The sequence below is a fragment of the Syngnathus typhle genome, linkage group LG4 (assembly GCF_033458585.1).
Source record: "Syngnathus typhle isolate RoL2023-S1 ecotype Sweden linkage group LG4, RoL_Styp_1.0, whole genome shotgun sequence".
NCBI classification, from domain to species: domain Eukaryota; kingdom Metazoa; phylum Chordata; class Actinopteri; order Syngnathiformes; family Syngnathidae; genus Syngnathus; species Syngnathus typhle.
In genome coordinates, this window is record NC_083741.1 from 14,677,542 (window position 1) to 14,705,534 (window position 27,993).

At 41.6% G+C, this 27,993-nt stretch overlaps 3 protein-coding genes across 4 annotated transcripts; 1 reads left to right on the forward strand and 2 right to left on the reverse strand.

The window, feature by feature from the left end:
• Window positions 1-3,403: 3,403 nt before the first annotated feature.
• LOC133152258 (uncharacterized protein K02A2.6-like) lies at window positions 3,404-8,115 on the reverse strand. Its single transcript, XM_061275698.1, has one exon. It carries the CDS (start codon window positions 7,580-7,582, stop codon window positions 3,692-3,694), a length of 3,891 nt encoding a protein of 1,296 aa, XP_061131682.1. The 5' UTR covers window positions 7,583-8,115; the 3' UTR covers window positions 3,404-3,691.
• Window positions 8,116-9,357: 1,242 nt separating this feature from the next.
• On the forward strand, window positions 9,358-20,711 carry adam10a (ADAM metallopeptidase domain 10a). The gene is made up of 16 exons (XM_061275699.1): window positions 9,358-9,794; window positions 11,699-11,849; window positions 13,731-13,849; window positions 14,231-14,389; window positions 14,641-14,741; window positions 14,901-15,059; window positions 15,144-15,236; window positions 15,466-15,643; window positions 15,864-16,027; window positions 16,115-16,298; window positions 17,692-17,842; window positions 18,374-18,557; window positions 18,640-18,751; window positions 18,854-19,074; window positions 19,150-19,276; window positions 19,768-20,711. Exons 1-16 carry the CDS (start codon window positions 9,734-9,736, stop codon window positions 19,857-19,859), a joined length of 2,256 nt encoding a protein of 751 aa, XP_061131683.1. The 5' UTR covers window positions 9,358-9,733; the 3' UTR covers window positions 19,860-20,711.
• lipca (lipase, hepatic a) lies at window positions 20,230-27,957 on the reverse strand. Of its 2 annotated transcripts, none has more exons than XM_061275701.1 (9): window positions 27,682-27,957; window positions 26,307-26,476; window positions 25,611-25,790; window positions 25,253-25,370; window positions 24,956-25,189; window positions 23,524-23,769; window positions 22,402-22,516; window positions 22,034-22,252; window positions 20,230-21,507 (listed from the first exon to the last, which is right to left on the reverse strand). In XM_061275701.1, the coding sequence occupies exons 1-9, from the start codon at window positions 27,779-27,781 to the stop codon at window positions 21,372-21,374; spliced, it is 1,518 nt and encodes a 505-aa protein (XP_061131685.1). In that variant the 5' UTR covers window positions 27,782-27,957; the 3' UTR covers window positions 20,230-21,371. The 2 variants fall into 2 exon arrangements, with proteins under 2 accessions (XP_061131685.1, XP_061131684.1); XM_061275700.1 differs by having other exon boundaries at window positions 26,307-26,479.
• Window positions 27,958-27,993: the final 36 nt, after the last annotated feature.

Consider the following 27,993-nt stretch of genomic DNA (forward strand, 5'->3'; position numbering starts at 1 on the left):
TGTGTTGCAAATTTTTCCATGATAAACTTTTGTTGGTATCACTGAGATGTGAATTTGGGTCGTTCGGGTGAAAGTCCAGCAAACTAACCACCACACTATGGAACTCTCGCTTGACCAGCATGGAAGGTACGTATATGGTTTTAGGGTAGTGTTGGCTCGTGAGTGAACGCTTCGTTCAAACGAACGATTTTTTTTTCAGTGAACGAGAGTGAACGAATCACTTTAGGAAGTGATTTGCTTTTTTCAGTTCATATGACTTCAACCAGTAGGTGTCGGTAATGCGCATTGAAGCTGCTGCCACCTCGCCGTAAAACAAAACGAAGAAGAAAATGATGTAACTTCCTGTTACCAACGAGTGATGAGTTGCATTTCCCGTTCACCAACTGAACGGGTCTGTGAGTGAACGAGTCAGTGAGTGAGTGATTTGCATTTCTAGTTCATCGCGAGAACGGATCAGTGACGGAACGAGTTAATGGGTGAACTGCCTTCCCGTGCATCAACGGATCAGCCAGTGAAGGTGTTGCGTCTCCCTCCTGGCGTGAACTATGTAAGCCAGAATGTCGAGTTACGATTTGGAGGAAAGAAAGAACCACTCACTAAAACACTCACTGAAACACCACTTCTTTTATGCACGTTTTCTCCAAGCTAACGGCGTGTCAGAGTGATGTCACAGATAAACCAGCCAATCAGAAAGTTGGGGTGAGGGCGGGTGTGACTCAAACCAGGGGTGTCGACCTCCAGTCCTCGAGGGGCCGCGTTCCAACATGTTTTCCAAGTTACCCTCGTTAAACACACCTGCGTGAAAAGATTTAGCTATTTTCACGTTCTGCAGGAGCTAAAACTTTTCACGCAGGTGCACTTAACGAGGGAATCTTGGAAAACATGTTGGAATGCGGCCCCGAGGACCTGTGACCTTTGACCATGATATTTCCCTTATGAAGTGGCCTGTCATTAGGTACACTTGAAAATGGCGGTGTACCTAATGGAGTGTCCGTGTGATTCCCTCGTTAAGCGCACCTGCGTGAAAAGTTTTAGCTCCTGCTATAGTGAAAATGACCACAAACTTTTCACGCAGGTGTGTTTAACGAGGGTAACTTAGAAAACATATTGGAACGCGGCCCCTCGAGGACTGGAGGTCGACACCCCTGGTTTGAGGCGCACCCGCCCTCACCCCCACTTTCTGATTGGCTGGTTGATCTGTGACATCACTCGGACACTCCAATAGGTACGCCTCCATTTTCAGGTGTACCTAATAACAGGCCAGTTCATTAGGGAAAAATCATGGCCAAAGCTTAACTGAAAGTGAAAAGTGCCACACCCGCCCTCACCCCCACTTTCTGATTGGCTGTTTGATCTGTGACGTCACACTGACACTCCTTTAGGTACGCCGCCATTTTGAGGTGTACCTAATACAGTGCTTCTCAATTATTTTCTGTTACGCCCCCCCCTAGCAAGAAGAAAACTATTCGCGCCCCCCCTCCCCACCGTGACTATCCTAACTTGTCTTGTAAGTCGTAAAATGTTGCACTGTCACAAACGTGACAGAAGTAACAATGAGAGCGCCACTGCCCCCTGCTGTAGTAAACGCGCAATTACACTTTATTCTAGTACTGCCAAAAAAAAAGCCTGTTCCCCAGGGTCACACGCGCCCCCCCAGGAATAGGGGCGCGCCTCACTATTTGAGAAGCACTGGCCTAGGTGACTGATTCACAATTTGGTTTTGTCTGATATCAGAGATTAAATAAAGAAAACCAACTGGCTGATTGATTTGTTTTAATTGAGAGGAAAAAAAAACAGCAAAAGCATTTCACTAGCTGACCAGGAGATGGCGACAGCGTGGCATCTGAAGACCATGGATTGTTTGTTCTGCAATAGCCTAGGTGACTGATTCACAATTTGGTTTTGTCTGATATCAGATATTAAATAAAGAAAGCCAACTGGCTGATTGATTTGTTTTAATTGAGAGGGAAAAAAAACAGCAAAAGCATTTCACTAGCTGACCAGGAGATGGCGACAGCGTGGCATCTGAAGACCATGGATTGTTTGTTCTGCTATAGCCTAGGTGACTGATTCACAATTTGGTTTTGTCTGATAATAGATATTAAATAAAGAAAACCAACTGGCTAATTGATTTGTTTTAATTGAGAGAAAAAAAAACATCAGCAAAAGCATTTCACTAACTGACCAGGAGATGGCGACAGCGCGGCATCTGAAGACCATGGATCGTTCTGCTATGCCGGTTTAAAAAAAAAAACAAAACGTAATTAGCTAGGGGTCAAAGGTCAAAGTTTACGGTTCAAAGTTCACCCAGGGGTCAAAGGTCGGTTCAAAGTTCACGGGGTCATGTGCACATTTTCGATTTTTAACTAGAGTTGAAAGTTCAGGGTTCAAAGGTCACCCAGGGGTCACCCAGGGGTCACCACGGGGTCACCGCGGGGTCACCGCGGGTTCAAAGTTCAGGGTTCACTTTTTTTTTTTTTTTAGGTTAACCTTTATTTAACCCAGTGCTTCTCAATTATTTTCTGTTACGCCCCCCCCTAGCAAGAAGAAAACTATTCGCGCCCCCCCTCCCCACCGTGACTATCCTAACTTGTCTTGTAAATCGTAAAATGTTGCACTGTCGCAAACGTGACAGAAGTAACAATGAGAGCGCCACTGCCCCCTGCTGTAGTAAACGCGCAATTACACTTTATTCTAGTACTGCCAAAAAAAAAGCCTGTTCCCCAGGGTCACACGCGCCCCCCAGGAATAGCACCGCGCCCCCCAAGGGGGGCGCGCCCCGCTATTTGAGAAGCACTGACCTAATAACAGGCCACTTCATTAGGGAAAAATCATGGCCAAAGTTGAACTGAAAGTGAAAAGTGCCACACCCACCCTCACCCCCACCTCCTGATTGGCTGGTTAATCTGTGACGTCACACGGACACTCCATTAGGTAACCCTAACCCTAACCATTTTTAAGTGTACCTAATAACTTTATGCATTTTTTGTACGTGTCAAGAATGTGTATTTGACTACTTGCTCTTTATTTTGGGGGACACCACCACATATTAAACAACATAAAACACATATACATATTGTCATATAAAGCAGATTTTTGTTTTCATGCCCAAAATAATAAAAACAAGGAATAAAACACCAGACAAGTTAACAGGTTTTAATGTTTATTAAAATAATAATATAAAAAGTAAACTTCAAACCAATAATCTAATGTGAAATTGCAAGATATATTGGATAACAATATTTAGGCGCATATACACGTTATTGGAAAACTATAAATTATAAAATCAAGATTACGCAAAGAGAAGCATAATCTCCCCGTTGTTGCATAACGACGCATCCCTTTGTTCTATTGTTTAATAGGTACATAGAAACCCTTAAGGCAGAGACGGGACAGACGCTCGTTCATGTCAAGACGGAACATACTTTATTGTGCTCTCCCCCCAGCAACATACAACCCTCACAACGGTTCCTACCCCGCCTATCACTACATCCCCCTTTCTCAATGGGAAATAAACTTTGTGTCGAAAATTAGTACAACAGATTATTTCCTCAACAACAAGCTGAAAAAGGTGAAATGTTTTACAACTCAATACCATCCCAATATATGAACCCAGTGGCAACAACTTAACTATTAAATAATTGGTATTACCAAATCTGACAGCCCAGACCCTGAAGTTAAACATGTGAACTCAAGTAACATAATCTTTAAGGTACTCTGGGGTCTTCCCGACGCGAGAAGGATAGCGTCTCTCAGATTCTGGTGAACCAGAGAGTACAACAGGAGAGACCGGTCCTTTCAGAGTCTCTGTAGAGTTGCTTTCCCCCATATCAGGGACAGTGATGTGTGGTTCTGGAGCCACAGGTGTGCGTGAGAGATGATACCTGTTTCGCCGGAGATTTCCCCCAGATGTTTCGACGATGTAGGATCTTGGTGTGTTCGCTGTGGACACTACAGTACCTCTCTGTTGCATGTCCTTGACCCACACATGGTCTCCAGGTTGTAAGGCAGGCAATGTGTGAGCTCTATGTCGTTTGTCAAAATTCAGTTTTTGTTTTTGTCTGTAGCTCTGCTCCTTCCTCTTCACATCTTCCAAATCCGCTCCTTTCGGATCTAGCTGAGAGGGAATGACCGGAACAGTAGTACGTATTTTACGCCCCATTAGCAGTTCAGTTGGACTACAACCATTTGCTAAAGGTGCGGCACGGTAAGCCATTAAAGCTAAGTAGGGATCACTGGACTTTTTTAGTAGACTTTTGACAGTCCTTATTGCCCGCTCCACCTCCCCATTACTCTGTGGGAAATGTGGACTGGATGTGACATGTGAAAACCCCCACATCCGTGCAAACCTTCTGAACTCTTCAGATGCAAATTGCGGACCATTATCTGAGCGTACAACCTCAGGGATACCATGTCGAGCAAAAATAGATTTACAGTGGGTAATCACAGCGTCCGAAGTTGTACACGAAAGCTTGGCTACCTCACAAAACCGTGAAAAGTAATCTACAACCGCAAGATACTGGTTTTTACCGAACTGAAACAAATCTACCCCGACTGTACACCATGGTCTTGAAGGAAACTCAGTTCCTAACATTGTCTCTCTGTTGTTAACTCGCTCACGGGCACATGTGTCACACTTCTCAATGAGTTGCTTTAAATCTTTGCTAAGACCTGGCCACCACACAGATTGTTTAGCACGTTCCCTGCACTTGGTAATTCCTAAGTGACCTTCGTGAAGTTTGTTTAGCATGTCATCTCTGAGTGTTTTTGGAATGACCAGCCTACAGCCTAATAACAACAACCCATTCTGAACAGTCAGTTCACCTGCAAAAGGGAAATATGGCATAAAAGTCTTTTCAATCGAAAACTTGTCTGGCCAACCACTTACACAGAACTGCTTAAGCTGTCGCAAAATGTCATCTTTGTCCTGATGAGACTGAATCTCTTTAAGTCTCTTCTCAGTTGCAGGGAGGCTGTCCACTACGGCGTCGGCGTAGAGGTTGATCTCCTCCTCCCGTAATCTGTCCTCCGAAGACGTCACCGGTGCTCTTGATAGAACATCAGCCGTTGCGATTTCTTTGCCCGCCACATGGGATATGGTGAATGAAAATCTCATGAGACGCATTTTCAGGCGTTGTATACGTGGAGGTAGTTCGTCCAGATTTCTCGCGCCCAGCAGAGGGACTAGAGGTTTGTGGTCAGTTTGAATGTGAAAGTCCTTTCCAATCAAAAACTCTGCAAACCTCTCACATGCCCACGTTGTGGCTAGCGCTTCCTTCTCAATTTGCGCGTAGCGCTGCTCGGTGGTGCTCAATGCGCGTGATGCATACGCCACTGGTTTCCAGTCCATACTGCTTGTTTTCTGCAACAATACAGCACCCAGTCCATAAGAAGATGAATCTGCTGAGACTAGCGTATCAGCTGAAGGATCATACAATGCCAGCCCAGGAGGTGTTGTCAAGTCTATTTTTATGCTTTCAAAAGCCTGAATCTGCTGAGGTCCCCATGACCACATGTTTGTTTTTCTTAACAGATCTCTGAGTGGACGTGTCTTTTCTGCTAAGTGTGGCAAAAACTTTCCCAAGTGATTTGCCATTCCCAGAAATCTTCTCACCTCGGAAATGTTGGTCGGTTCCTTCATGGCTTTCACCGCATTTAATTTCTCTGGGTCGGGGCTAACTCCAGTTGCCTGAATGATCTGACCCAGGAACTTGATTTTAGTCTTTGAAAACTCACACTTATCATTAAGTGTCACGCCCGCGTCCCGTAGACGTGTGAGAGCTTCCCTCAGTCTTTTGTCGTGCTCTATCTGATCCACTCCCCAGATGAGGACGTCATCCATCTGACACACCACTCCCTCCAGGCCTTCTAGGATTTGCTGCATGCGTTTCTGAAAGTGTTCTGGTGCTGAAGATAGTCCAAAGCACAGTCGATTGTAGCAATAGCGACCAAAAGGAGTGATAAAGGTTGTGAGCAGTGATGAGTCTTTTGAAAGAGGAATCTGCCAGAAACCTGCATTGGCATCTAGTTTTGAAAAGACCTTGGCACCTGAAAGCTGTCCAAGCGTGTTTTCAACTGAAGGTAGCTGGTGCCTTTCTCTCAAAACAGACTTATTTAGTTGAGTGAGGTCTGAACATATTCTCACTCTGTCACGTGCGGGCTTGGGAACCACCACCATAGGTGCACACCATTCTGTAGGCTGCTCCACCTTGGAGATGACTCCTTGTTGCTCCATACGAGAAAGTTCCTCTTTAACCTTTGGCAGTAAAGGGATAGAAATGCGTCGTGGAGTTGAAACGGAGAATGGTTGTGCTTCTGGTTTAAGTACAATATGGTATTCTCCTTTCATGATTCCAAGCCCTGTGAATAGCTCTGGAAATTCCTGCTTGATTGTCTCTTTATTGTCCAAAGTAGCTGTATCAAGCCTAGCCACTAGCTGTAATGCAGTGGCTGCTTGTCTGCTCAGTAAAGCTGTACTTAGTCCTTCAACCACATAAATGTCCTCCATTATGCTTTTGTCTCTTCTTTTGAGAGTCGCCGAAAACTTGCCTTTAACCTTTAACTGCGACCTGCCTGGCCCCATCAGCACTTTTCTGGTTTGCTTTAGTTCTTTGAATTGTCCTTTTACATACATGCCAGCTGGAACTGCTGTCACATCCGCGCCTGTGTCAATTTTAAACACAGCGTTAGACTTGTCCATTTCTATTTCTGTCATCCACGGATCTGAAGATTCACAAGCCAATGAACCCAAAAATGAAATATCCTCTGAAGAAAAATCCTCTAATCTTTCTAGATTGACCTCATACATTTTCGTGGACCTGCACATTCTAGCAAAATGTCCCTTCTTCTTGCAATTATTGCATGAGGCATCTTTAGCCGGGCATTGCTGATAAGCGTGACCTTTTGTGTCTCCACATCTTGTGCATGGTTTGGCTTTGGTGGAAAATCCTGGTTTCCACTGCATTTTGTTTTGTTTGGGTCTGGCGCCCCCTTGTGGTTTGATGCGTACACTATCAAGGTGAGTATTAACGACGTCTCCCTTGAAGTTCGTTTTCAGCATTTCTTGTTGTTTCTTGACCATTTCACTCTGTTTGGCTTTTGTAACTGCTTTTTCTAATGTAAGTTCTGGATCCAGTTGCAACAGTTCTGACAAACGCTTGTCTCGAAGTCCAACTACAAGCCTATCTCTGACCATCTCATCGTGTAGTTGTCCATATCCACAGTGTTCAGCTAAACAATGAAGCGCGGTGATAAAGCTGTCTGCCGACTCGCCTATCTCTTGCTGCCGCTGATTAAACTTAGCTCTTTCAAAAATTATATTTCTCCGAGCTACAAAGTGAGCATCCAGTCTCTGCGTGACTCTGCCGTACTCACTCATTTGTTCTGGGGTGAGGTGGAGGGAAACCAAAATGTCCTCCGCTTCTTCTCCCATACTGTAGATTAGTGCATTCACTTGGTTCTCCTCCGCTTGAGTTTCCAAACCTGATGCGATGCGAAACCTCTCAAAGCGTTTTATCCATTTGGGCCAGTCTTCTGCCTTGAACGTGAATTTTTCCGGTGGCATTACTTGATATTGCGCCATCTTTTCGAGCCTCGTTGTTTTCTTCCTCGTCTCCCTTAGCGTTAGCTCCTGCCTAGCCGTGCTAGCGGACTGAAGTTACTTTTATCACTTTCAACGTCCTGTCTTGCTTGGGACTTACTCTAGTCCAGTAGTCTCTTCGCTTCGACACTTTTGGATCCCACTTCTGACACCATGTTCTATTGTTTAATAGGTACATAGAAACCCTTAAGGCAGAGACGGGACAGACGCTCGTTCATGTCAAGACGGAACATACTTTATTGTGCTCTCCCCCCAGCAACATACAACCCTCACAACGGTTCCTACCCCGCCTATCACTACACCCTTCATGCAATGAAGTTAGCCGTTAGTTTGGAGAAAACGTGCATCAAAGTGGTGTTTCAGTGAGCCGTTCTTTCTTTACTTGGCAAATCGTAAATCGACATTCTGGTTTACATCGTTCACGCCAGGAGGGAGACGCAACACCTTCACTGACTGATCCGTTGATGCACGGGAAGGCAGTTCACCCCGTTCTGTCAATTATCCGTTCTCGCGATGACCTGGAAATGCAAATCACTCAACTCACTGACGTGAACGGGAAGTTACGTCATTTTCTTCTTCGTTGTTTTACGGCGAGGTGGCACCAGCTTCAATGCGCATTACCGACACCTACTGGTTGACATGAACTGAAAAAAGAACGAATCACTTTAGGAAGTGACTCACTGAATTCACTCGTTCTTTTGAACGAAGCGTTTACTCCCGAGCCAACACTACGCCACATATGATGCGCGTCACCTGTGGCGATAAATCCATATTTTAAGTAGGACTCCAGAAATGTTCTTTTAAATGCAGCTTTCCTTTTCTTAGAAGTCGTAGCCTCTTCTTCCGTCTCCTCATTGATCTTTTTTCCCTTTCCGAAGAAACTTTCCAAGCATCTCTTTCTTACTCATTTTTTGCTTGCTTGATGATGATGATGATGATGATAGAACTTTATTCATCCCACAGCAGGGAAATTCACTTGTCACAGCAGCGTGTATGAGTGCAAGAATAATACAAGTGCAAGAATAAAACAATTACCAAAAAAAGGGTAAATAACAGACAAGGACAAACACAAGTGCTGCAAGTAGAGACGAAACACATTCATTTTATCAGGTGGCATGCATCTTGCAAAGTCTGACAGCAGAGGCTCGACTGAGGAGACATGTCACGTGACCGAGACGAGCGTCTTGACCTGAACCGATGGATGTAATTGGGAGAGAATCGCCAATTTTGTATATATTTTTCTAAATAAATTCTTACTCATTTTTGCTGGCTTTGCGGGCTTGACTGGGGAATCTTGTCACGTGACCGGGAATTGAATTAATTGATCGTCGATAAAATAGATTATTTTCTTTCCCTGTACGGCTTGGCGGCCCGGTACCAAGTGACCCACGGTACCGGTCCGCGGCCCGGTGGTCGGGGACCTCTGCCCTACATTATACATTGATCTGTGTGTAAGTCCGCAAACTGTACGTTATTACAGCTAAGTTGTTGTTGTTGTCATGGGTGTTTTCAAATTAGAAAATATAAAAATACGATACTGCATTATAGAGTTGTGTTGTGGATTTCACCAGAGCCAAGTCTTTATGATTACAGTAAAGTTTATCCACTCCTAACCCAACTCTTTAAAATCACTTAATTAACACAATTAATCGTTTATTTATTAATTTGATAAAATGAACAATCACAATCATCAAGAACAAAAAATCTATATCTTACTACTGTCACTCCCAAAGTTGTCGAACCCGGATGTTAGGATTTGCGGAAATACACAAAGTGGCTCAGTGGTTAATGTAAACAAACCGTACCGTACTCACCGGCGTTGCGTGTTTATGTTACGTATAAAAGCAAAACTTTGTCTCGTCACTTGTCGTTTTACGATTGTTTCGTCGTGTCTATTTTATTTCGTGTAGAGTGTGCTTTAATTTGTCACAGCTCTGTTGCCGAAGATCATTAACTGTGGTGGGGCGGTTTTACGCTCGTGACGTCACGCTGTCGGAGAAACGCAGAAGTGTAAACCCGGTGAAGAAGCCGCAGAACTAGGAAGCGCCACTATTTCAACACAACTAAAAACTCATCCAAACTACTACCAACCTCGCCTATATAGTTATTTTATTTATTTTTTGATCAAAGGGGATGTTCGCTATGATATTAGTTAAACTGCTTCTCACGTTTACTTGCATTCTCCATAACACAGGTAAGACTTGTAACGAATTCTCACGTACATAAGAATTGTCTCCTTCAATGGACTGGAAAGAATTTATGAACATTCATTTAAAATGAGCCGTTTTGGAATTTATTCGATGTTTCCCATCTTAGTCGACTAAGATAAGATCTTATCTATTACTAGTACGCTCCAGCCCCAGCACACTCCAACCGCCACTTTTGGAAGCTGAAATCATTTTAATCGAGATATTATTACGCTCTTAAGTAAGAGTCAGCGTATTAGTGTAACCACTTTTTTTATAGTAACTTTGTTTTCAAACTTGATATTTCTGCACACTAGTAAATAATACAACTTTGTCATACTACTTGGACAACTGCATGTTTTTAGTAAGTGGAGCAAAACTGCATTAAATGTTAAATATTCGTGACTAGTTATGGTACCAGTGGTAATTAGTACAACTGGCGTGCAGTTTTCTTCACTAGTAACGAAGCTGTTATACTAGTGGGGACAGTGGGACCTGTCGCGAGGCTATTGATTAAATGATCTAACAGCATAACGTCAAGCATATGAGCATTTTTTTCCTCAATATTAATCATTTCAAATGAATGCTCAAATGTCTTTCCATCATTATATTAGACTAAGCATATACAGTAGTAGCTACAGTATGGTAACATTAATATTACACTCCCAAATATTATAAACTATTAATGTGCATGTACTAGTACGCCCTTGATCGCTAATTCTTCAGGACAGGCAGAGGAATCTGGTTGTGTGAGCGTTTGTCTATTGGCTTTTATGAACAAGTTGCTGCGAGCCTGTAACAGTCTCTGCCTGTCAGGCCCTTGCTACATGGAACTAAGTGAAGTATATATATATTTAAAAATAAAAAAGCAATGTGATAAAGGTAGCGTCTCTGGCATCTAGGATTGATATATATAGTTACTTTTCCGTTTCAGTTCTCAAGAGGAAGCACAGGATCTCAGAAGTTTGCATCCACGATTCTCATAGCCAAGCTGTATTACATTTATTCATAGAAGGGGGAGAACCCCCCCAGACACTTTTTTAGAATAATGTGTTCTGTGCAACTCAACTAGTCTTAAACACAGCTTTCTGAATAATGTTGCAACACAAAAAGCCCCACCTGTTTTTACCAATGTCAGGAGCCCACCATTTTGCCACTTGCTGTCGACTGAAAATGACATCACAATGGTTCAGTCTGAGTAACTGATGTCATTTTCAGTTGACAGCAAGTGGCAAAAGCCCCCCCCCCCTCCTTCCAAGATGGATAAATTAATTTTGCCACAAACACTATTAATCTGAATTAATCTAAGAATTGCTAGTTAGAATGCATTGTAATGACCCACACGCTTCCAAGAATTGACGTTGACCTACATCCCAACATTTTCTTGTCTAAAATACAAAATAACAAATCATTGGTAATGTAATCTAAATATCCAACAATAGCTTCAGCTCTACTGAGAATATGAAGGAGTATGTAACCACCTGACCATGAATGGAACCACTGAATGAAAACAGTGCCTCACGGGCCTCCTGGGGGAAAAACAACAACAACCAATCCTCGATTCGTAAAGGATTGTTCGTCATGTGATTCTTTTGTGAGGTTTAAATGGACCACTTTGTCATTGCCCAAAGACAGAACAGAGAACAACTAAGTGGTCAATATGAAAGCCAATAGGATTACCTTTGTGGCATGGAATAATATAATGAAATAAAATGTAGTTCACCAAATCATACTTTACAATTTTGAATGCTTAAATTGTTTTTAATCGATAAGCACAATGGTTAAGAGTAGTAATATTAAAATTTTAGTGATACCCATATTGACCAGTATCTCAAGGTATTATTGCAATACCAGTAAAAAAATGTTTTTTGTGTCTCAAGAATTTTGACATCACCTTTGTAATACTTTGCAGCCCTATTGAAAAGACCCTTGAACAAATACATTGGCCATTATGAGGGTCTATCCTATGACACCGAGGCCCTGCACAAGAAGCACCAGAGAGTCAAGAGGGCGCTCACACCTGAAGACGAAACCCTGCACCTGAACTTCCATTCCCACGGCAGGTCAGTCGGGGAACATTTTTCTCAAGGTCTCATTAAAGATAATAAATAATAATAAATTATTTAGTGAGTCTGTTGTATCACAAAAAACTGGCATTTGAACAGGGGCTCTTTTTATGTCCACTGTTCATGCATTGTAATTGTGTGGATAGTTTCTGCCCCGTGCAAATACCCTTTACTTTTGTCCACACCCAAGTCTTAAAAGGTTATCGAGTTCTCCAAAACGGAACAATTTCCTGCACTCTTTAGTTTCGCTTGTATTTAGGAGACACAGACCGCTGATGATGTCATGTTTGAAGTAGGCTGAGACAGAAGCAGTTTTAAGATTGTGTTTTCTGTTTTTCACTAAAGTAGTGTAAATAGACCAAAAGAATAACTTTTTTTGTCTCTGCCGTTCTGAAAAATGTTGAGCTCTTGAGGCTACAAGCCGCCACAAAAGCTTTTTGTAACAAAAGAAAAGGCTTCCTTGTGATGCCCTGCTCACATGAATATTAATGCTAGGGTCTGGTGATAATAACTTTTTTGTCTCTCCTGGTAAATTATTTCTTCACAAAAATGTACCATAGTTTATTTTTTAAATAAAGGCCCGGGGGCCAGATAGGGCCTGTCACATCATTTTATGTGGCCCGCGAAGACAAATTGCGCATCAAATTCGTGTGTCATTACTAGAATTGCAAATTGTCGTCACTTTTAATATCTTTTTAAAAATATTTGACCAGTTTTTACTCGTCTGATTTGAAAACAAGTTATTTGTCAGTTTGTTTTGTAGCTTATACTGTATATAATATGAGGTGCTCATAATACATTTATTTGGGTTGACAGTCATAATGGCCCTCCGAAAGAAGCTATGACTACAATGCGGCCCGTGAAAAAAATGAGTTTGACACCCCTGATCTAGAACGTACACAATGAACCCTTGTTACATAAATAACAGTGATCACTTAAACAGCCGCAAACCAGGAATGGTTAATAAGGGTTAATAAGATTCACTTCCCTTCATACTAACAATGCAAAACACCATTGACATGCTAACCGTTACGATAATGCAATAGCGGTTTTACAAGCAATGGATATGAACACAAACAGTGGAGCAAAACATGTAGACAAAAACCGCAGTCAGAGGCATATGTTCTATATCCTCTAGAGAGAATTACAAACATCGTAGCATCTTAATGAGTCACTTACAGATGTAGTAATTAAGAACTAGTTACTCTCCTTTTGTGCCTGCATAACTGTTTGATGAGTGTGTGGAATATCTTGTGAGAATAACCACATGCAGAGCCAGACTCCAGTTTGCATAATCTCTTTCAAAATCACATTCCACCACATCACATGAAGTGCACATGAGCTATGGAGTTGCCCAAACCTGAGGTAATGCAATGACTGCTCACTATACTTCCCAATTCAACACAATTCTGCAGACAATAGTTGAAAATGTTCCTATCAACAACAATGATTTTCATTGGTACGCTCGTGTCTACTAATGGTACTTGGCAGCTTTTGAGAATTCTATCACCAGGAAGTGAAGTGAAAGTGAACACTAGGTATTGGCATGAGAAATGTCATGTCTTGTTACAAAATCAAATATTTATGGCATGCTACCCTATCCTGGAAGGTTCACATACTTAGATAGGAACTGATTGAGGCAATGTGAAGACATCCTAAGAATTCAAAATGCCACTAAAATAGTCTAAATCATTAAAAAGTCTCTCACTCCGGCACATAAATGAGGAATCTTAGTTTTGCTCCACTCCAGGGGTGCCAAACTCTTTTTTTTCGCGGGCCGCATTGTAGTCATAGCTTCTTTCGGAGGGCCATTATTACTGTCAATATGTGTTTGTATGGTGAGGTATGTGACATACTGTACTTTTATTCCATATTTAGGCATTTCAATCTGCAGATGAAGAAGGACACATCAGTGTTTTCTCCAGATTTCAGCATGGAGGTGTCAGGGGAGGACGAACCAATTGACACGTCACATATCTACAGTGGGGAACTTCTAGGTAGGTCTCTTAATTTTCATCATAACACAATTTATAAGAACTGAGTTCCTTCTGTTCTTGATGACATCCCCCTTTGGGCAAACCCGCATGCTATTTCTCATGCAAAGTCCAAATATCCTGTTTGTCAGGTTTGTGTGTCTGAGAGAGACAGAATGAGACATACATTCTCTCCCTGTTCAGGGTCTTCCCTTGGAATATTTAGCCGCATGTTTGAATCATTCCCCTTAAGGGTATGAATCTGTTATCATTAAATGTGTTAAGAACGCTGGAGACAATTCTGTGGTTTTATGAGGAACGTTTTCATCAAGCTGCGTGAAATCGTAAAACACTTTGCCACCATAGGGCTCAATGAAAAGTGCTTCGATCCACCTTTGTGTTCAGGTGAAGAAGGGACACTGAGCCATGGTTCTGTGATCAACGGGCGATTTGAGGGCTTCATTAAAACACATCAGGGAATGTATTACGTTGAACCTTCAGAAAGGTATTTGAAGGAGAAGACTGCCCCCTTTCACTCCATCATTTATCATGAGGATGACATCAGTAAGTATCTTCTTCTGTTTTCACGATGCTAAAAGCTGCGCTGTGAGATTTATGCGGGGCTTAATTATGCATATGTAAATTTTATATAAACTATGCATATATTATACTACACTAGGAAAAACAAAATAGATGTCAAACAGGAAATAAGTGGATATTGGAAAACACACGAATGAAAATGACCACATTGCTACAAAAGAGCCAATAGACTACTATATTGACTAACCAGGGAATCATCTTTTTTTTTCTGCCAGCTTACCCTCATAAATATGGCTCTGATGGAGGCTGTGCTGATCACTCAGTGTTTGACAGGATGAGGAAGTATCAGGCATCTAAGATTGACCCGCCTGTCAAAGTAAGTGGCAACATTACTGATAATGCATCACAACATCACAAATTGTACACTTAATACAATTCTAATCCATTACAAACCGTCTTTACACTATTGCTAATGTAGCCCATTTTATACTTCTCTTTAAAAAACAATTTATTTCCAATGTCCATTTGTATATAGAGTGTGACTAGTCACCATGTGGATGAGAGCGTCTACGGTCCTGTCATTTTACGAAAGAAGAGAGCAACGGCAGCAGATAAGAATATCTGCCAGCTTTATATTCAGGCCGACCACCTTTTCTACAACTACTATGGCAGCCATGAAGCTGTCACTGCACAGGTATTATCCCATAGACACGAAAGAGCATGAGTTGCCCTGAGATGCTTTTCCATTCATCTAAAGCTGATATCACTTTGGTCACAGATCGCCAGCCATGTTCAAGCGTTAAACTCCATTTACCAGATCACAAACTTCAATGGCATTCGAGATATCGGCTTCATGGTTAAAAGGATCAGGGTGAGTTGGATCTGACAAAGCTGTGTTGAGCCTTCACACGCCAAGGTCTGGGGATTAGTATTGTGCTATGTAGTGATGGCAAATTTTGACTTCTGACCTTGATAAAGCAACTGAAATATGATAGATACCTTGGCAATAACCAAGACTTCCATCAGGAAGAGTGATGATTGCACATATAGCAAAGGGGTTGTCTTTGTAGAAGAACCTGATTGATGACCTCACCTCTTAGATCAACACCACAAATGACCAGATTGACAACCCTTTTCGTTTCGCCAACATCGGCGTGGAGAAGTTTTTGGACCTCAACTCTGAACAGAACCACGATGATTACTGCCTCGCCTACGTTTTCACCAACAGAGACTTTGACAAAGGCGTCCTAGGCCTGGCTTGGGTGGCCTCTCCCTCAGGTGTGTCACATTCACACAGTTTGGGTGATCGTAACTAATGAACTGCAGCAATAACAGAGCAATTAATTATTATGCAATAAAACCACAAGTCATGTGATGAAGAGCTCAGAAGAGGCTATTTGAATGTCCCTTGGAGTTTTTTTTTTTTTTAACATCACTAGCCATGACGAGCATCCTACGTCTTTTTGCGGTCACATAATCAGTGTTGCTCTGACGACAGGAATCTCAGGTGGCATCTGTGAGAAAAACAGATTGTTTGCGGACGGGAGGAGGAAGTCCCTGAACACTGGCATTATCACCGTGCAGAACTACGCCTCTCATGTGCCTCCAAAGGTGTCGCACATCACCCTCGTCCACGAGATCGGACACAACTTGGGCTCGCCTGTAAATGCAAACACACAAACACTCAACTCGCTGCGGCACCGTTTTCTTTCAGCATTGTAATCAGCAACGCGTTGTCTATATTGGCAGCATGACTCTGGGATCCAGTGCACCCCCGGAGAGTCGAGCGATCCGTTCCAAAAGGAGATGGGCAATTACATTATGTATGCACGAGCCACCTCAGGAGACAAGATCAACAATAACAAGTTTTCAACTTGCAGCATTGGCAATATAAGCGCCGTTCTGGCAGTGAAAAAGGATGACTGTTTTGTTGGTAAATCCTTTAGTTTTAGTGCTCATGAACCGTTTTGTCCATATATTTATGCCCTTTACTGTTTGATGTTGCTGTGCCACTCTCCGATCTCCTAACTCATTCGCTGCCAGCCATCTTCAGATCCTTAGAACATTTTGACTCATCTTTTAAGAATATTGTAATCTGGGACAATGTTAGCATACTAACACAGGAAACCCGGTGCCTTGCAAAAGTATTCACACACACCCTTTTTACCTATTTTGTTACATTACAAATTCCAATTGAATGTGCAGAATGGTTGCAAATCATTAAGACTGAGGTGCCTTTATTTTAGATAGAAGCAAAAAAGGACATTTAAAATGTGAAATATAAATAATTGTAGAAAATGTAGCATTCTCATTGCTCCTGGTTGATTTGTCAAAAGGGAAAATTAAATGTGAAATGTAAATATTTTCTTTAAAAAAAAAAGGGGGCTGAAAAATGTCATATTTAGTCTCTGTGCTCCTGATAAATTTATTTAAATAGAGATGGTATCTATTTAAATAGAGATGCTATTTTCTGTAAAAAGTGGTAGTAACATACATTCTCTGCTCTTTTCTGTATTTAAATAAACAATATTTTGCATATGTATTCAGCCAATTTTAAGGAAGCCCTTAAAAGGCTGCAGAGACATATACGCCAGAAAGACCTCAGAGGCTGCCACACCTCACTCGGCAAGAGGCACCGCTAACCTGAAAGATCCCAGAGGATCTGTTTAGCACTGCTAAACAAACTCAGAAAATGTATGGCAACTTGCTCAAGTCAAAGTGAACATCAAACTTGAAAACTGCAGCAGGTTTCCCTTGAGCATTGGACAAACATCCCAATCATAATGTGTGATGTTTGTAGTTTGCCCCCAAACGTTGTGGGCATGTAAATGTTTTAAAATCATTTTCTACAGTAGACTTGATTTATCTTCAAAAAATACTGCAATTTTTATAATTAGATGTAATTAGATGTCTTTTGTAGACTGGCTTCATTGACATCCGTCTTTTCTGTCAAGCAGGACAGTAACTGAAAGGTTTGTTTTTGTGACACCTTAAAACAAAAAGAAGACTCTAGAAGAGCTTTTGATATCAACTATATAACTGAGATGCACCCTCAACGGCCCTGACTCAATGTATGGCCCAAGTGAGGGTCTGGCTTTTTTACATTGTGTTCCATCATTCACATCTTTTACCCAAATGTGGTGATCCAATGTGCTGCAATGCCACCTTCTACAGGTATCTAAGTCATGGTAGTTTTCAAACTTAAATTTCACACCACCATCAGTGAAAATGGATGTCAATGGCAGTGAATGAGTTATTTTCCCTTCTAGATGTTTTCTGAATCTGTTGGTGAGACTCACTTTTCATTGTGCGGTGTCTGAATGCAGTCTCTGGAATGCCCATCTGTGGCAATGGACTTGTGGAGGATGGAGAAGAGTGTGACTGCGGCTACAGGGATCAGTGTAAGGACCCATGCTGCTATGATGCCCAAGAAGACAAGGAAAAGAGATGTAAACTCCAACCTGGAAAGCTCTGCAGGTCAGATGTGACAATATATATTTACACCAAAATGCATACATTGCCATTGTACTTCTATAATGTCATCCATGAGCTTTTGGGGTTCATTTTAAGTTATTTTTGGGATTGCTCTATATCCTTATGACCTTTTTTAACATAGTGTGGTACCTGAACATGTTCAATGAACAAAGGTTCATAAGATATTTTGGACGAACGTGAACTGAACGTAACGTTACGAATTTGTGCTTCGTGAACAATTTTGTGAATGTGCTCATTCTGGGGCCGATGAACGGTTTTGACGGGCAGTTCACTTTAGTGCAAGGATGCCATTTTTTTTCTTAGACTTCAAAATAAAACTCGCTAAAAACTCAAAACAAACGAATGAAAAATTATAACATCTCGCCGCAGAAAGACGCTAAGGCGATCGGCTATTCTCCTCAGCCAGTAGTGGCTCAGGGTTTGCCTTCCTAAATCTGATTGTGACGATTGGAATAAATGCAAACCAAATGTCTGGAAAAAAAAAAAAAAAAAAAAAAAAATCTTTCCTTGCAGTCCAAGCCAAGGCCCGTGCTGCACTGATGAATGCGCTTTCAAGAGCACAACTGACATGTGCAAGAAGGCGTCTGAGTGTGCTCTTCAGAGCAATTGCAATGGAAACTCTGCTCTGTGTCCTGCTCCCCAAGCCAAGGAAAACCTCACCTCTTGCAATGAGGACTCACAAGTCTGTATCAACGGGGTACGTGATCTTCGGTTTCACATCTTCTAATTGGACTACATTGATTTGATTTCAACGGCCTCTATCCACTTATTTGGAGCAGGTCTGTTCCGGTTCCATTTGTGAGAAGTACAATCTAGAAGAATGCACATGTGCTATAGAGAACGACAAGGATGAGGCGGCTGAACTCTGTCATGTGTGCTGCATGGAAAAAAGTGAGTTAAGAGTCTGAAAAACAGCCCGAGCATTTTCATGCATGATGGTGAATCTTTAAGGATATGGATATTCAGGAAACAAATGTTCTTTTTTGCCATCAGTGAACCCCAGCACCTGTCGAAGTTCTGGCTCTGAGGAATGGTCCAAGTTCTTCAACAGAAAGATCACCAGTCTGCAGCCCGGCTCACCGTGCAACAATTTCAAGGGCTACTGCGACGTGTTCATGAGGTGTCGTCTTGTGGATGCTGACGGGCCTCTGTCAAGGCTAAAGAAAACAATTTTCAATGCGGAAATCTACGAGACCATTGCAGAGTGGATCCAGGTGAGTGTCTGGGATATCGCGCATCCAATAATTGAACGTACTGTTGGTTTCATTGGATGTGTGACTCTCTTGCAGCATCACTGGTGGGCAGTGGTTTTGATGGGCATCGCTCTTATTTTGTTAATGGCTGGTTTCATCAAGGTCTGCAGCGTCCACACACCCAGCAGCAACCCCAAACTGCCTCCTCCAAGGCCGCTGCCAGGTACCGGACACAGTATTGAGCTGCACAGCATTCCGCGGCGCCCCCACCCCACACACACACACACGACTGTCGCCCCAACGTAAACAAATGATTTGCACGGCTGATCAATAATAAATTGACAAGCCTGTTGAAGAGCATCTTGCTGTGATAGAGATCCAGAATTTGAAAGGAGCCTAGGTTTCCATTGTGGTTATAAGATGAGCTGGGGCGGCGGTCGCAATGTCAGGCACAGTGTATATAGTGTTTATTTTGTCTGAATCCGATTAATTGCATTTCTATTTATTTCAGTAGGGAAAGATTTTTATGTCATACTAGAGGATGATACCATCTTCTTTGTGGGCGTCAACCATATAAGTTAAGGAATTTAATGTATAATATCACTTTTTGAGTGTGTAAAATAGCTTTTGTTTTGATAGGTTGTGAGGTTGCTTAAAACCATTCAGCCACTGGTCAGCAAACCAAGTGTGACCTGAGCTCTATTTACCTTGCAGGTACCGGGAGATGGCAGCAACCCGCCAATGCTCCGCGGCGTCATCGTCCAAACAGAGCCCAGGAATACCAGATGGCTGAGCTAAGGGATTGACATCTTTTGCCTTTTGTTTCTTTTTCGTGCCTACACTGGAAGCACTTGAGTTTCTGTACCTTGACTGCAAGTCTTAGCAACAGCCTCAAAATGAATCCATCCCTCCGAAGTGATGCTCGAGTCTTCTGTGCTATGATAGCCAGCATATCCTAGCTTTTTGATCGAAGGGAGATGTTTTTTTTTCCCCTCAATGCTGAGACTGCTGCAGGAGTCCAATGGATACGCAAAATTTTACTGTCAGCCATCTCTGAGATGTATTGTTGCTGTAATATATCACCTTTATATTCTTGACATGTGCTAGCTAGTACAAATGTTTCTACATGCGTCTTCAGAAGTATTGGAACAGTGAGGCCACAATTTTGGTATAGGCTGAAATAGTTTGCTTTAATTTATCGATCCTTTTATCCATGCTTGTTTCTGTCTACGCATGATGTACAAAAATGTGCCTATGAGATAGTCTGAGTTTGTTAAATGTATGGTGGTGGAGGAATTGAGTGATTGTTACTGAGCAGTTAGACTATGTGAAACCTTCACTGAAAAGTGCCTTTTTATGTTTTCCATCAAATGGATACGGACTCAATACGTGTGGGGGTAATTGCAGTTTTATGTTGCTGGGTTTGTACTTGTTTTGTATGTCGAAGCCAATTGGATGTGAAAATGTTTAAAGGTGTGTTTCTACACTGGAGTTTGTCAGATCTTAACAGACCAAAAAAAAAAAAAGTTATGAAAATTGCAGCTCTCCTTGGCTGATGTTTTTGTACCTCGTTTTTTTGTAATGTAAATAGTTGTCTTTAAATGTTTTTGCTGTTCTTTGTATCCTTAAAAAAACGCATTAAAAATGCATTAAACCTCTGGGCTCTATGCTGTTTGTTTTTTTGGAGGTTTTGCAAATGGAATGAAGGGTGGATTTTTTTTATTGAAACCCATCAAAACGGCATTCAAAAATTACAGAATGAATTCATACAATTTGGGTCTTTTTCTCTACTCAATATGAAAGCTTTTGGTGTGTTTTTACTGCCTGATTTTATCTCAATTTTAGAACAAGGGAGCAACTTGATCTTATTGCAGCGGTGCTCAAATCGAAAAGTCCCACCTGAAAATACAGTACACCAAAGCCCCAATATACACGCTGGCTTTAAAGTCCAACTTTTTAACATTTTCCACTCCTTGTCCTTCCTAAGATTTCTTGACATTTGCATTTTTTCACATTTGCAATCTTACATTTACTACGATATACCCCTAGAAAAGTCGACAAAATGTCACTGAACTTCCAACAGCGAGTTCAGTGTCACCTGCTAATATTTAAACTAGCAAATGTTAGAACAGGGGTCACCAACCCAGGTCCACATGGCCTGACATTTTTGAACGCTATCTGCAGGAAGGTTGTGTTGCAATCAAAGTTTTTTTTGTTTGTTTTTGTTTTGTTTTTTCCACATATCCAACAAAACCTTCCCGATCTTTGCACTATACATCCTCACCTAGACATGAAGCGGAGCCCAAAGAGAAAAACAGTCAATGGAGCAGGTGTGCCTCGTCTCTTTCACTGTGCTTCGTCTTGTGCTGCTTTCGTGGCTCCTGCTGACAGCGCACAAACACTTTATTTTTGGACATTTCCAGATGTCCATTTGTCATGGCACAAAAACGTGTCCTGCAAGGAGATGGAGGAAGGAGGGGGGGGGGTTCACACAGGCAAACTTTAAACCCAGATACTACAAGAGGCAAGATCATCCACTAGATGGCGTTAGAATTCCACAGTAATGAATTTGAGTCTTGTAAAAATGTAGTATCGCCCTTATTACAAGTCTCAGAGGGAATCACACTAATCAACAAATTCTTACCATTTTCTTTTGGCTTTAGAAAAAAAAATCCCGAGATGTCATAGCTATAAATTACAACGAATGGCAAAATCGACAGTGTTTATAACATGATAATCATAATAATCATCGTAAATAATAAACATTTAAGTAGTGTCAGAAATAAGCTTAGAACTGTCACATCTGTGTGACAGTTACAATCCTTAGAAGCAACGTATGTTTGAATAAAAATGGTGAAGCAACACGTGGATAGGGAATTTAACAATAGTGACAGGCACACGTGTTATACTCTACTCTTATTTATGAGATCCTTTTTTTTTTTTGCATTTTTGGAGTTGTGAAAAAGCCAGGTTTTCTTACCGTTCTTGTGTGTCGCCATCTTTGATGCTGATTTTGCCCACTGTCAGGAGTGATGTGGTGTCATGTCCACCCCAAGGCATGATGGTTTGCACTCTGTTCCACATATTTTTCCACAAAGCTGAGCCCTCCCAGTGGACCTTGAGCAACATCAGATCTCCCAAATGTTTGTCCATGGTGAACAGGAAGGTGTACGTCTTATTCCGCAAAACCTGCTCGGTGCTTGCAGAGTTGAGAAATGAAGCTGTGTTAGACTATTACAACATAATAAGAAACATCATATTTTGTGAATTATTCATTCATTATTCAAAGGCTGTCTTGCTTGCAATAGTAGCGCATGGCGCACACGTATGACAGAAGGTGGTGCTCACAAGACAATGGGAAGTGCACCGCTCTCCTCTTCTGTACCAGTGAGGGAGATGCTGAGCGAGGGTTTGGTACTCTGCATGGAATGCGCAAACTGGATCCTCATCTGATAGTGATAAACTGTGCAGGAGGAAGATTAAGGCAGAACGCTCTGATCATTGTCCATTTCAAATTATTATTATTTTTTTTTTTACTTTAACCATTTTAGCTGCTTGATTGAAACTTTGTCATTTCCAACTTCAGCTCTTTGAATACAAAAATTATTTTGGCTCGATTATGGCCATCTTTTTCTCGTTAAAAGGAAATAGCTAAATGTAGGCATAATATTTTATTATGTGTTATTGTACATTTGTGATTGCTTTTCGATTTTTGTTAACGTTTTTTAGGGAGTTGCCAACTGATTATAGAATACTCCCGGAGACTCACGATTTGGCACACGATTCCCCTATTAGGCGGATTTCCCCACAACATTTTTAAATATATAAATATATATAACCCTGGTTTGAAACCCTCTTTCGAAACCCTAAAACTACTTTGAATCCCTAGCTTGAAACACCAGTTTAAAATCCTAACCCAAGTTTAAAAACATAGTTAGAAACCCTTAGTTTGAAATTTATATATAAATACTTCCAAACATTAACTCTAGTTTGAAACTCTAACCCTAGTTTGAAACCCTACTTCCAAACCCTAAACCTAGGTTTAAACCCTACGTCCAAACCCTAACCTTTGTTCAAAACCCTATCTTGAAACCCTACTTCCAAACCCTAACCCTACTTTGAACCTATCTCCAGTTTAAAACCCTACTTCAAAACGCTAACCCCAGTTTGAAACTCTATTTCGAAAAACTAACCTTAGTTTGAAACCCTACTTCCAAACCCTAACCCCAACCCTATCCCCAGTGACATCTGTGCCTTTGGTTATTGTTCACTTTTTCATTCATTTCATTGAAGAAAGCGGATCTCAATTACAAAGCATGTTCACACAATGAATTACGTTCCTATGTCAAGGCACCGCTGCATATAAAGATAATTGTTAAAAAACAAGCTGTAAAAGAAGCAGGCTTTAGAAGCACAAAAAAGATTCATGGTTTATGGTAGAATCATAGGAGAATTTCTTCTTGTACGTACGTTTATAGGGCATGGTTGAACGTGTTTGCAAGTAGAGCCTCTTGCTGCGGTGTCCTGTGCGAACCTTCTTGATATTGTAGCCCAGCGTGTTGCAGCGGTTCTTTCGACAGTCCAAACAGACGCCTTTGTCAAAAGCCCGGTTGTCGCTGCACACGTAGCCCCTGATCGGACGCTCGTCGTTCAGCACGGAGTCAATGAACAGGTGCACGGAACGCTCATGGGCGCATTTCACCGTTTGCCCAAAGCCTGCGGCATAAAATCAAAGTTGTATTTATTCAAGGCTGAATTTATTCATGACACTTACAGTACAGTAGTGTGCAAAAGTTCTATGTACTGACAAAATAGTGGGAAAGAGTTACTTTTTATAAGTTTCTAAAGATAGCACTCAAGTAATGACATCATTGAATAGATCTGTTGGCAGGATAATACAAATGTGCATGAAAAACGGTCACAACTAACTCCGAGTCATCCTTCGCTAAGGATAAAGAAAACATGCCTGTGAGTGTTGAACTCTTGAAGCATAGGTTATCTGAAAAATTCTGCGCTCAGTTAAAACCTTAACCCTAGTTTGAAACCCCAACCGTATTTTGAAACCCTAACCCTAGTTTAAAACCCTAATTTGAAACCACAACCCTAGTTTCAAACCCTAGTTTGAAACCCCAACCCGAGTTTGAAACCCTAGTGCTATTTATAGAAAGACAAACAAACACACATCAGGCCTACCTTTTTGTCTTTCTGTTCTGTTTTTCTGAATATATTATTGATGTCATTCAAGTCAACTGGGAAAGATTATTTGAGATGTATGGAATTGAATTAAATCTGTATCTCGAGGCACCACTGCTGAACAGTGATCAATCAAGCGGGCTTGGGCTGTGAATGGCTTTCATAACGACATCTAGATGAACGTAGATGGACGTAATTCTTGTCTAAGGCTGACACCTGTCACACGTTGCCGTTGTCACCTCCCCTTTCAAGTCATCATGTGACTGCATAGCCTGGAGGCAGCTCGGCTCAGATAGGCGGACCGAGCACAGGAAAGGATAAGCACATGTCGCTAATTAACTACCGAGCTTGACAGATACTTTAATGCGGCGCTCGCCATCTTTTTTTTTTCATCGAGAGGCACCAAAACATCACAAATCAGCGAGCCACTCGCACTCAGCTGGAGGGAATTAAATTCATCTGCTCCAACGCACACAAGGAGTAACTGTCAACACTAGCGAAGATGAACGGGCTCAGCGCATCCAGGCTCCTTAAATCTCTGTTTTGAGGTGGCGGCACCAATTAAGAAAAAACAATGTTATGACAGAGCAGAGGAGGAGGATGCCACGCTGCCCTTCCTGTCTGACTGACTGTCTTTGCGAGATCAATTATTTGAAAATAAACGAATAACCATTTAACAATAACCACCACTACGATGCTCATTTCTTACCAAGAAGGCCATACTGGGAAACGTGCTCGTAGATGTTGTGCAGGTGGCATCCGGGTTGGAAGTCCCCCCCATTTGGGTAAAAGTCATAATGAGCCACAGCCTGCTTGATGCCCACACTGAGACCCAGACTCTCATGGGTGAACGTGTGAATGGCGTCCACAAACTCGGCGTCGTCGGGCGACAGCCTGTCAGTTGGCGACATGCCCTCAAACAACGGCCCAGCGGGATCCAGACCTGCGCAAATGTCATAGGTCAGCAAGAATTTCCGTTCCCCACAAAATTGCTCGTCAAACTCACCAGTAATTCTTCCGATTTGTTCTGGCCCTTTAAGATAGCTTCCGGCAAATCCAGAGATGTGAGCGCCGAGACTATAGCCAATCAAATGAACCTTCCGGAGTGGATATTCATAGTGCTCCTGTGACGGCAGGAGTAACAGTCGTCTGTTATTACTTAATACTACGAGTATTAATAGTCACTGAAAACTTAGTGTCAGTTCCAAATAAGATATTTATAAAACCTTTATGCAATGCATTCAAATTTAATTATTATTTAAGTGGAGTTAGCTTTGCAAATCCAATATTCAAATGCAGTGTTTTTGTTCAACTGGTCCCACTCGCAGAAATGTTGTACAGTTGGGGAAAACTCTTTTTGGTACCTTGAGTGAGGACAGTAGATGTGCTATGTCTCTTCCAACCGTACGTGTGCTTTGTGCCGCTCTGGGGTAGTGCTGGTGAGCCAGAGACAGCCAGTCGGTTATCACAACGTTGACGTCTCTCAGATGAGTCTTGAGGATGGAGGCGAACCTGCTCACCCAGCTGTCCATCATCCCGTCCACCTGACCAAACATCACAAGACAAACTCTTCTGCACTCGACCACCAAAACTCAATTTGGAATACAAGTTGCAAGTACAACCAGAAAAGAAATGAGTAAAAAGTAAAATAATAATAGTCATAAAATAATAATTATAATAATTATTATAACAACAATAATAATAATAATAATGTAGAACTGAATGAGTAAAAAGTAAAATAATAATAGTCATAAAATAATAATTATAATAATTATTATAACAACAATAATAATAATAATAATGTAGAACTGAACTTCATCTTGTTGTTTCTAACATTCTGGTCACCTGATTTAGTTATTAAATGAGGGGGACATATTATCACAGGCTCTCAGTGTGAACAGCAAGCACAACAATAAAACGAGCTGTTAAACGAATGATCCAATCTAAAGTACGCATTGTGATCTTTTTGATGGACCCCTCATTAAACCGCGCAGGTGTAGCCCCAGCGAGTTTTTCCCACGTCACGCTTCACAGCGAGCTGGCCGGCACCGTGACCTTACCGACCACCCGTGAGTGATGATGATGAGGGGATTAGTGGCGTTGAAGCCGCAGGATGAGAAACCGTGCAGCTGCGTCGGCTCCAGCGTGCAGGTGTCCTCCCCCGCCACCAAAAGCCGGAAGAGCGAGCTGCTGACGTGGGGCTCTTTTGCCTTCAGAGAGCCCCGCTTGTCTGCTGGGAGAAAACACACACACACACACACAGGCTTATCTGTGAGTAACACAACACAGCTGACGCACTCTCATGTTTGCTCTCAGGTGAATAGTTACAAGTAATATCGAAACTGTTGTATTGTCGGAATTATGCGAGCGTAGCAATTGCATATGGAAAATTGCTTGAGCCTTTATTCCATGTCCTTGGAATGCTATACACAACTGAACTGAAATCTACTATAATGAAATAGAAAAAAAAAATGACATACCAATATATGGATTCTACATAACACAGTCTTTGTCTTCACTAGTAGGACAATCCAGTGCACTAGTAGAACAACCATTTTACTCGTAGCATTTTTCTATTACAACTAATACAAAAAAGTTAAAAATGTTTGTTGCAAACAGTTTGGACATTAATGCTGTGCAATGAGGTATTTGGTGAGCACAGTAATTTTACAGTTGCTACTTTACAGTGAAGCAAAATCTTGTGAGCTACTTGGAAAGAAAACAACCGTCATTGCCATAGGAGATCTCTTATCACCTCGTTCTGTTGTTTGTAATGTCAGGGAATCAACCAGCAAACCGTTAGCACGAGAATTTCTACTAATGCTATATTTGAGACTTGTTTTAAGTGCTTCCGCACACTAAAATGATGTGCTAGTGAAACGGGAATGCAGTGATGAAATCAAAACAACTATGATGACTTATTGTTGTTTGAAGCTGATCAGAGCTCTTCATCATATTTTCATCACATGCATCACAATGTGTATTAGATTAGTGGCTTGAGTCATACTCAAATGCATAATAAAAGAAACAAGCAGTATATCATTTCTGTTCTTTTGTTTGTTTTTCAAACTGTTTTTAAAAAATCACACTTGAGCAAACAAGCAGGAACCTTTTGAGACTTCAACATAACTTGAAAATTCTGTACCATTACACTAACGATACCTAGGAAGGCTTTATAAATATTGAATTTTACAAAACATTAACTCTTCATTAAGCATTAACATCAACTTACTAAATAGCACACAACACTTCGTAAAAAGTTTCAATTCTACAGCACTATATGTAGGTATATGTGTGTATAACTATATATATTTGTATTATATAGTGGATGAATGTACTAGTCTGTGTATATGTGCTGTGTACATATACATACGGTATATCCACAAATAGTATGTAGATATAAGTACTCACAAATACTGTCCTCACTTTACTTACCTGTAGGATTTCCTCTCGTCTTCCTTCCATCTCCAGCGTGACATGTTAGAAGTAGACAGCACAGGACTTTGAGTACAGACATGGTGGACTCGCTCATCATTCCTTCAATGAGATTTAATGAGATTCGTTTTTGTGTCAGAGTGGTCTCTTCATGGTCATGTGGACGAAAAGCACGAGAATTACAGTAAAGTACATAACGGCATGGCCGGCAGCTGGCTGCTTTTGGATAAGGGGCACTGGGCCTGTGCTGATTGGCCGGCCGGGGTCAGGACACGAGGATCGAAAGAGCCATCAGGTTGCGAAACAGCCGAG

Coding starts and splice junctions, on each gene's coding strand:
- adam10a (XM_061275699.1), top strand. CDS start 9,734: ATGTTCGCTATGATATTAGTTAAACTGCTTCTCACGTTTACTTGCATT. Junction 11,850..13,730: donor AACTTCCATTCCCACGGCAG/GTCAGTCGGGGA, acceptor TTCCATATTTAG/GCATTTCAATCTGCAGATGA. Junction 15,237..15,465: donor TCATGGTTAAAAGGATCAGG/GTGAGTTGGATC, acceptor CTCACCTCTTAG/ATCAACACCACAAATGACCA.
- LOC133152258 (XM_061275698.1), bottom strand. CDS start 7,582: ATGGCGCAATATCAAGTAATGCCACCGGAAAAATTCACGTTCAAGGCA.
- lipca (XM_061275700.1), bottom strand. CDS start 27,781: ATGATGAGCGAGTCCACCATGTCTGTACTCAAAGTCCTGTGCTGTCTA. Junction 25,190..25,252: donor ACAAATCGGAAGAATTACTG/GTGAGTTTGACG, acceptor ACATTTGCGCAG/GTCTGGATCCCGCTGGGCCG. Junction 22,253..22,401: donor GGTGCACTTCCCATTGTCTT/GTGAGCACCACC, acceptor CAACTCTGCAAG/CACCGAGCAGGTTTTGCGGA.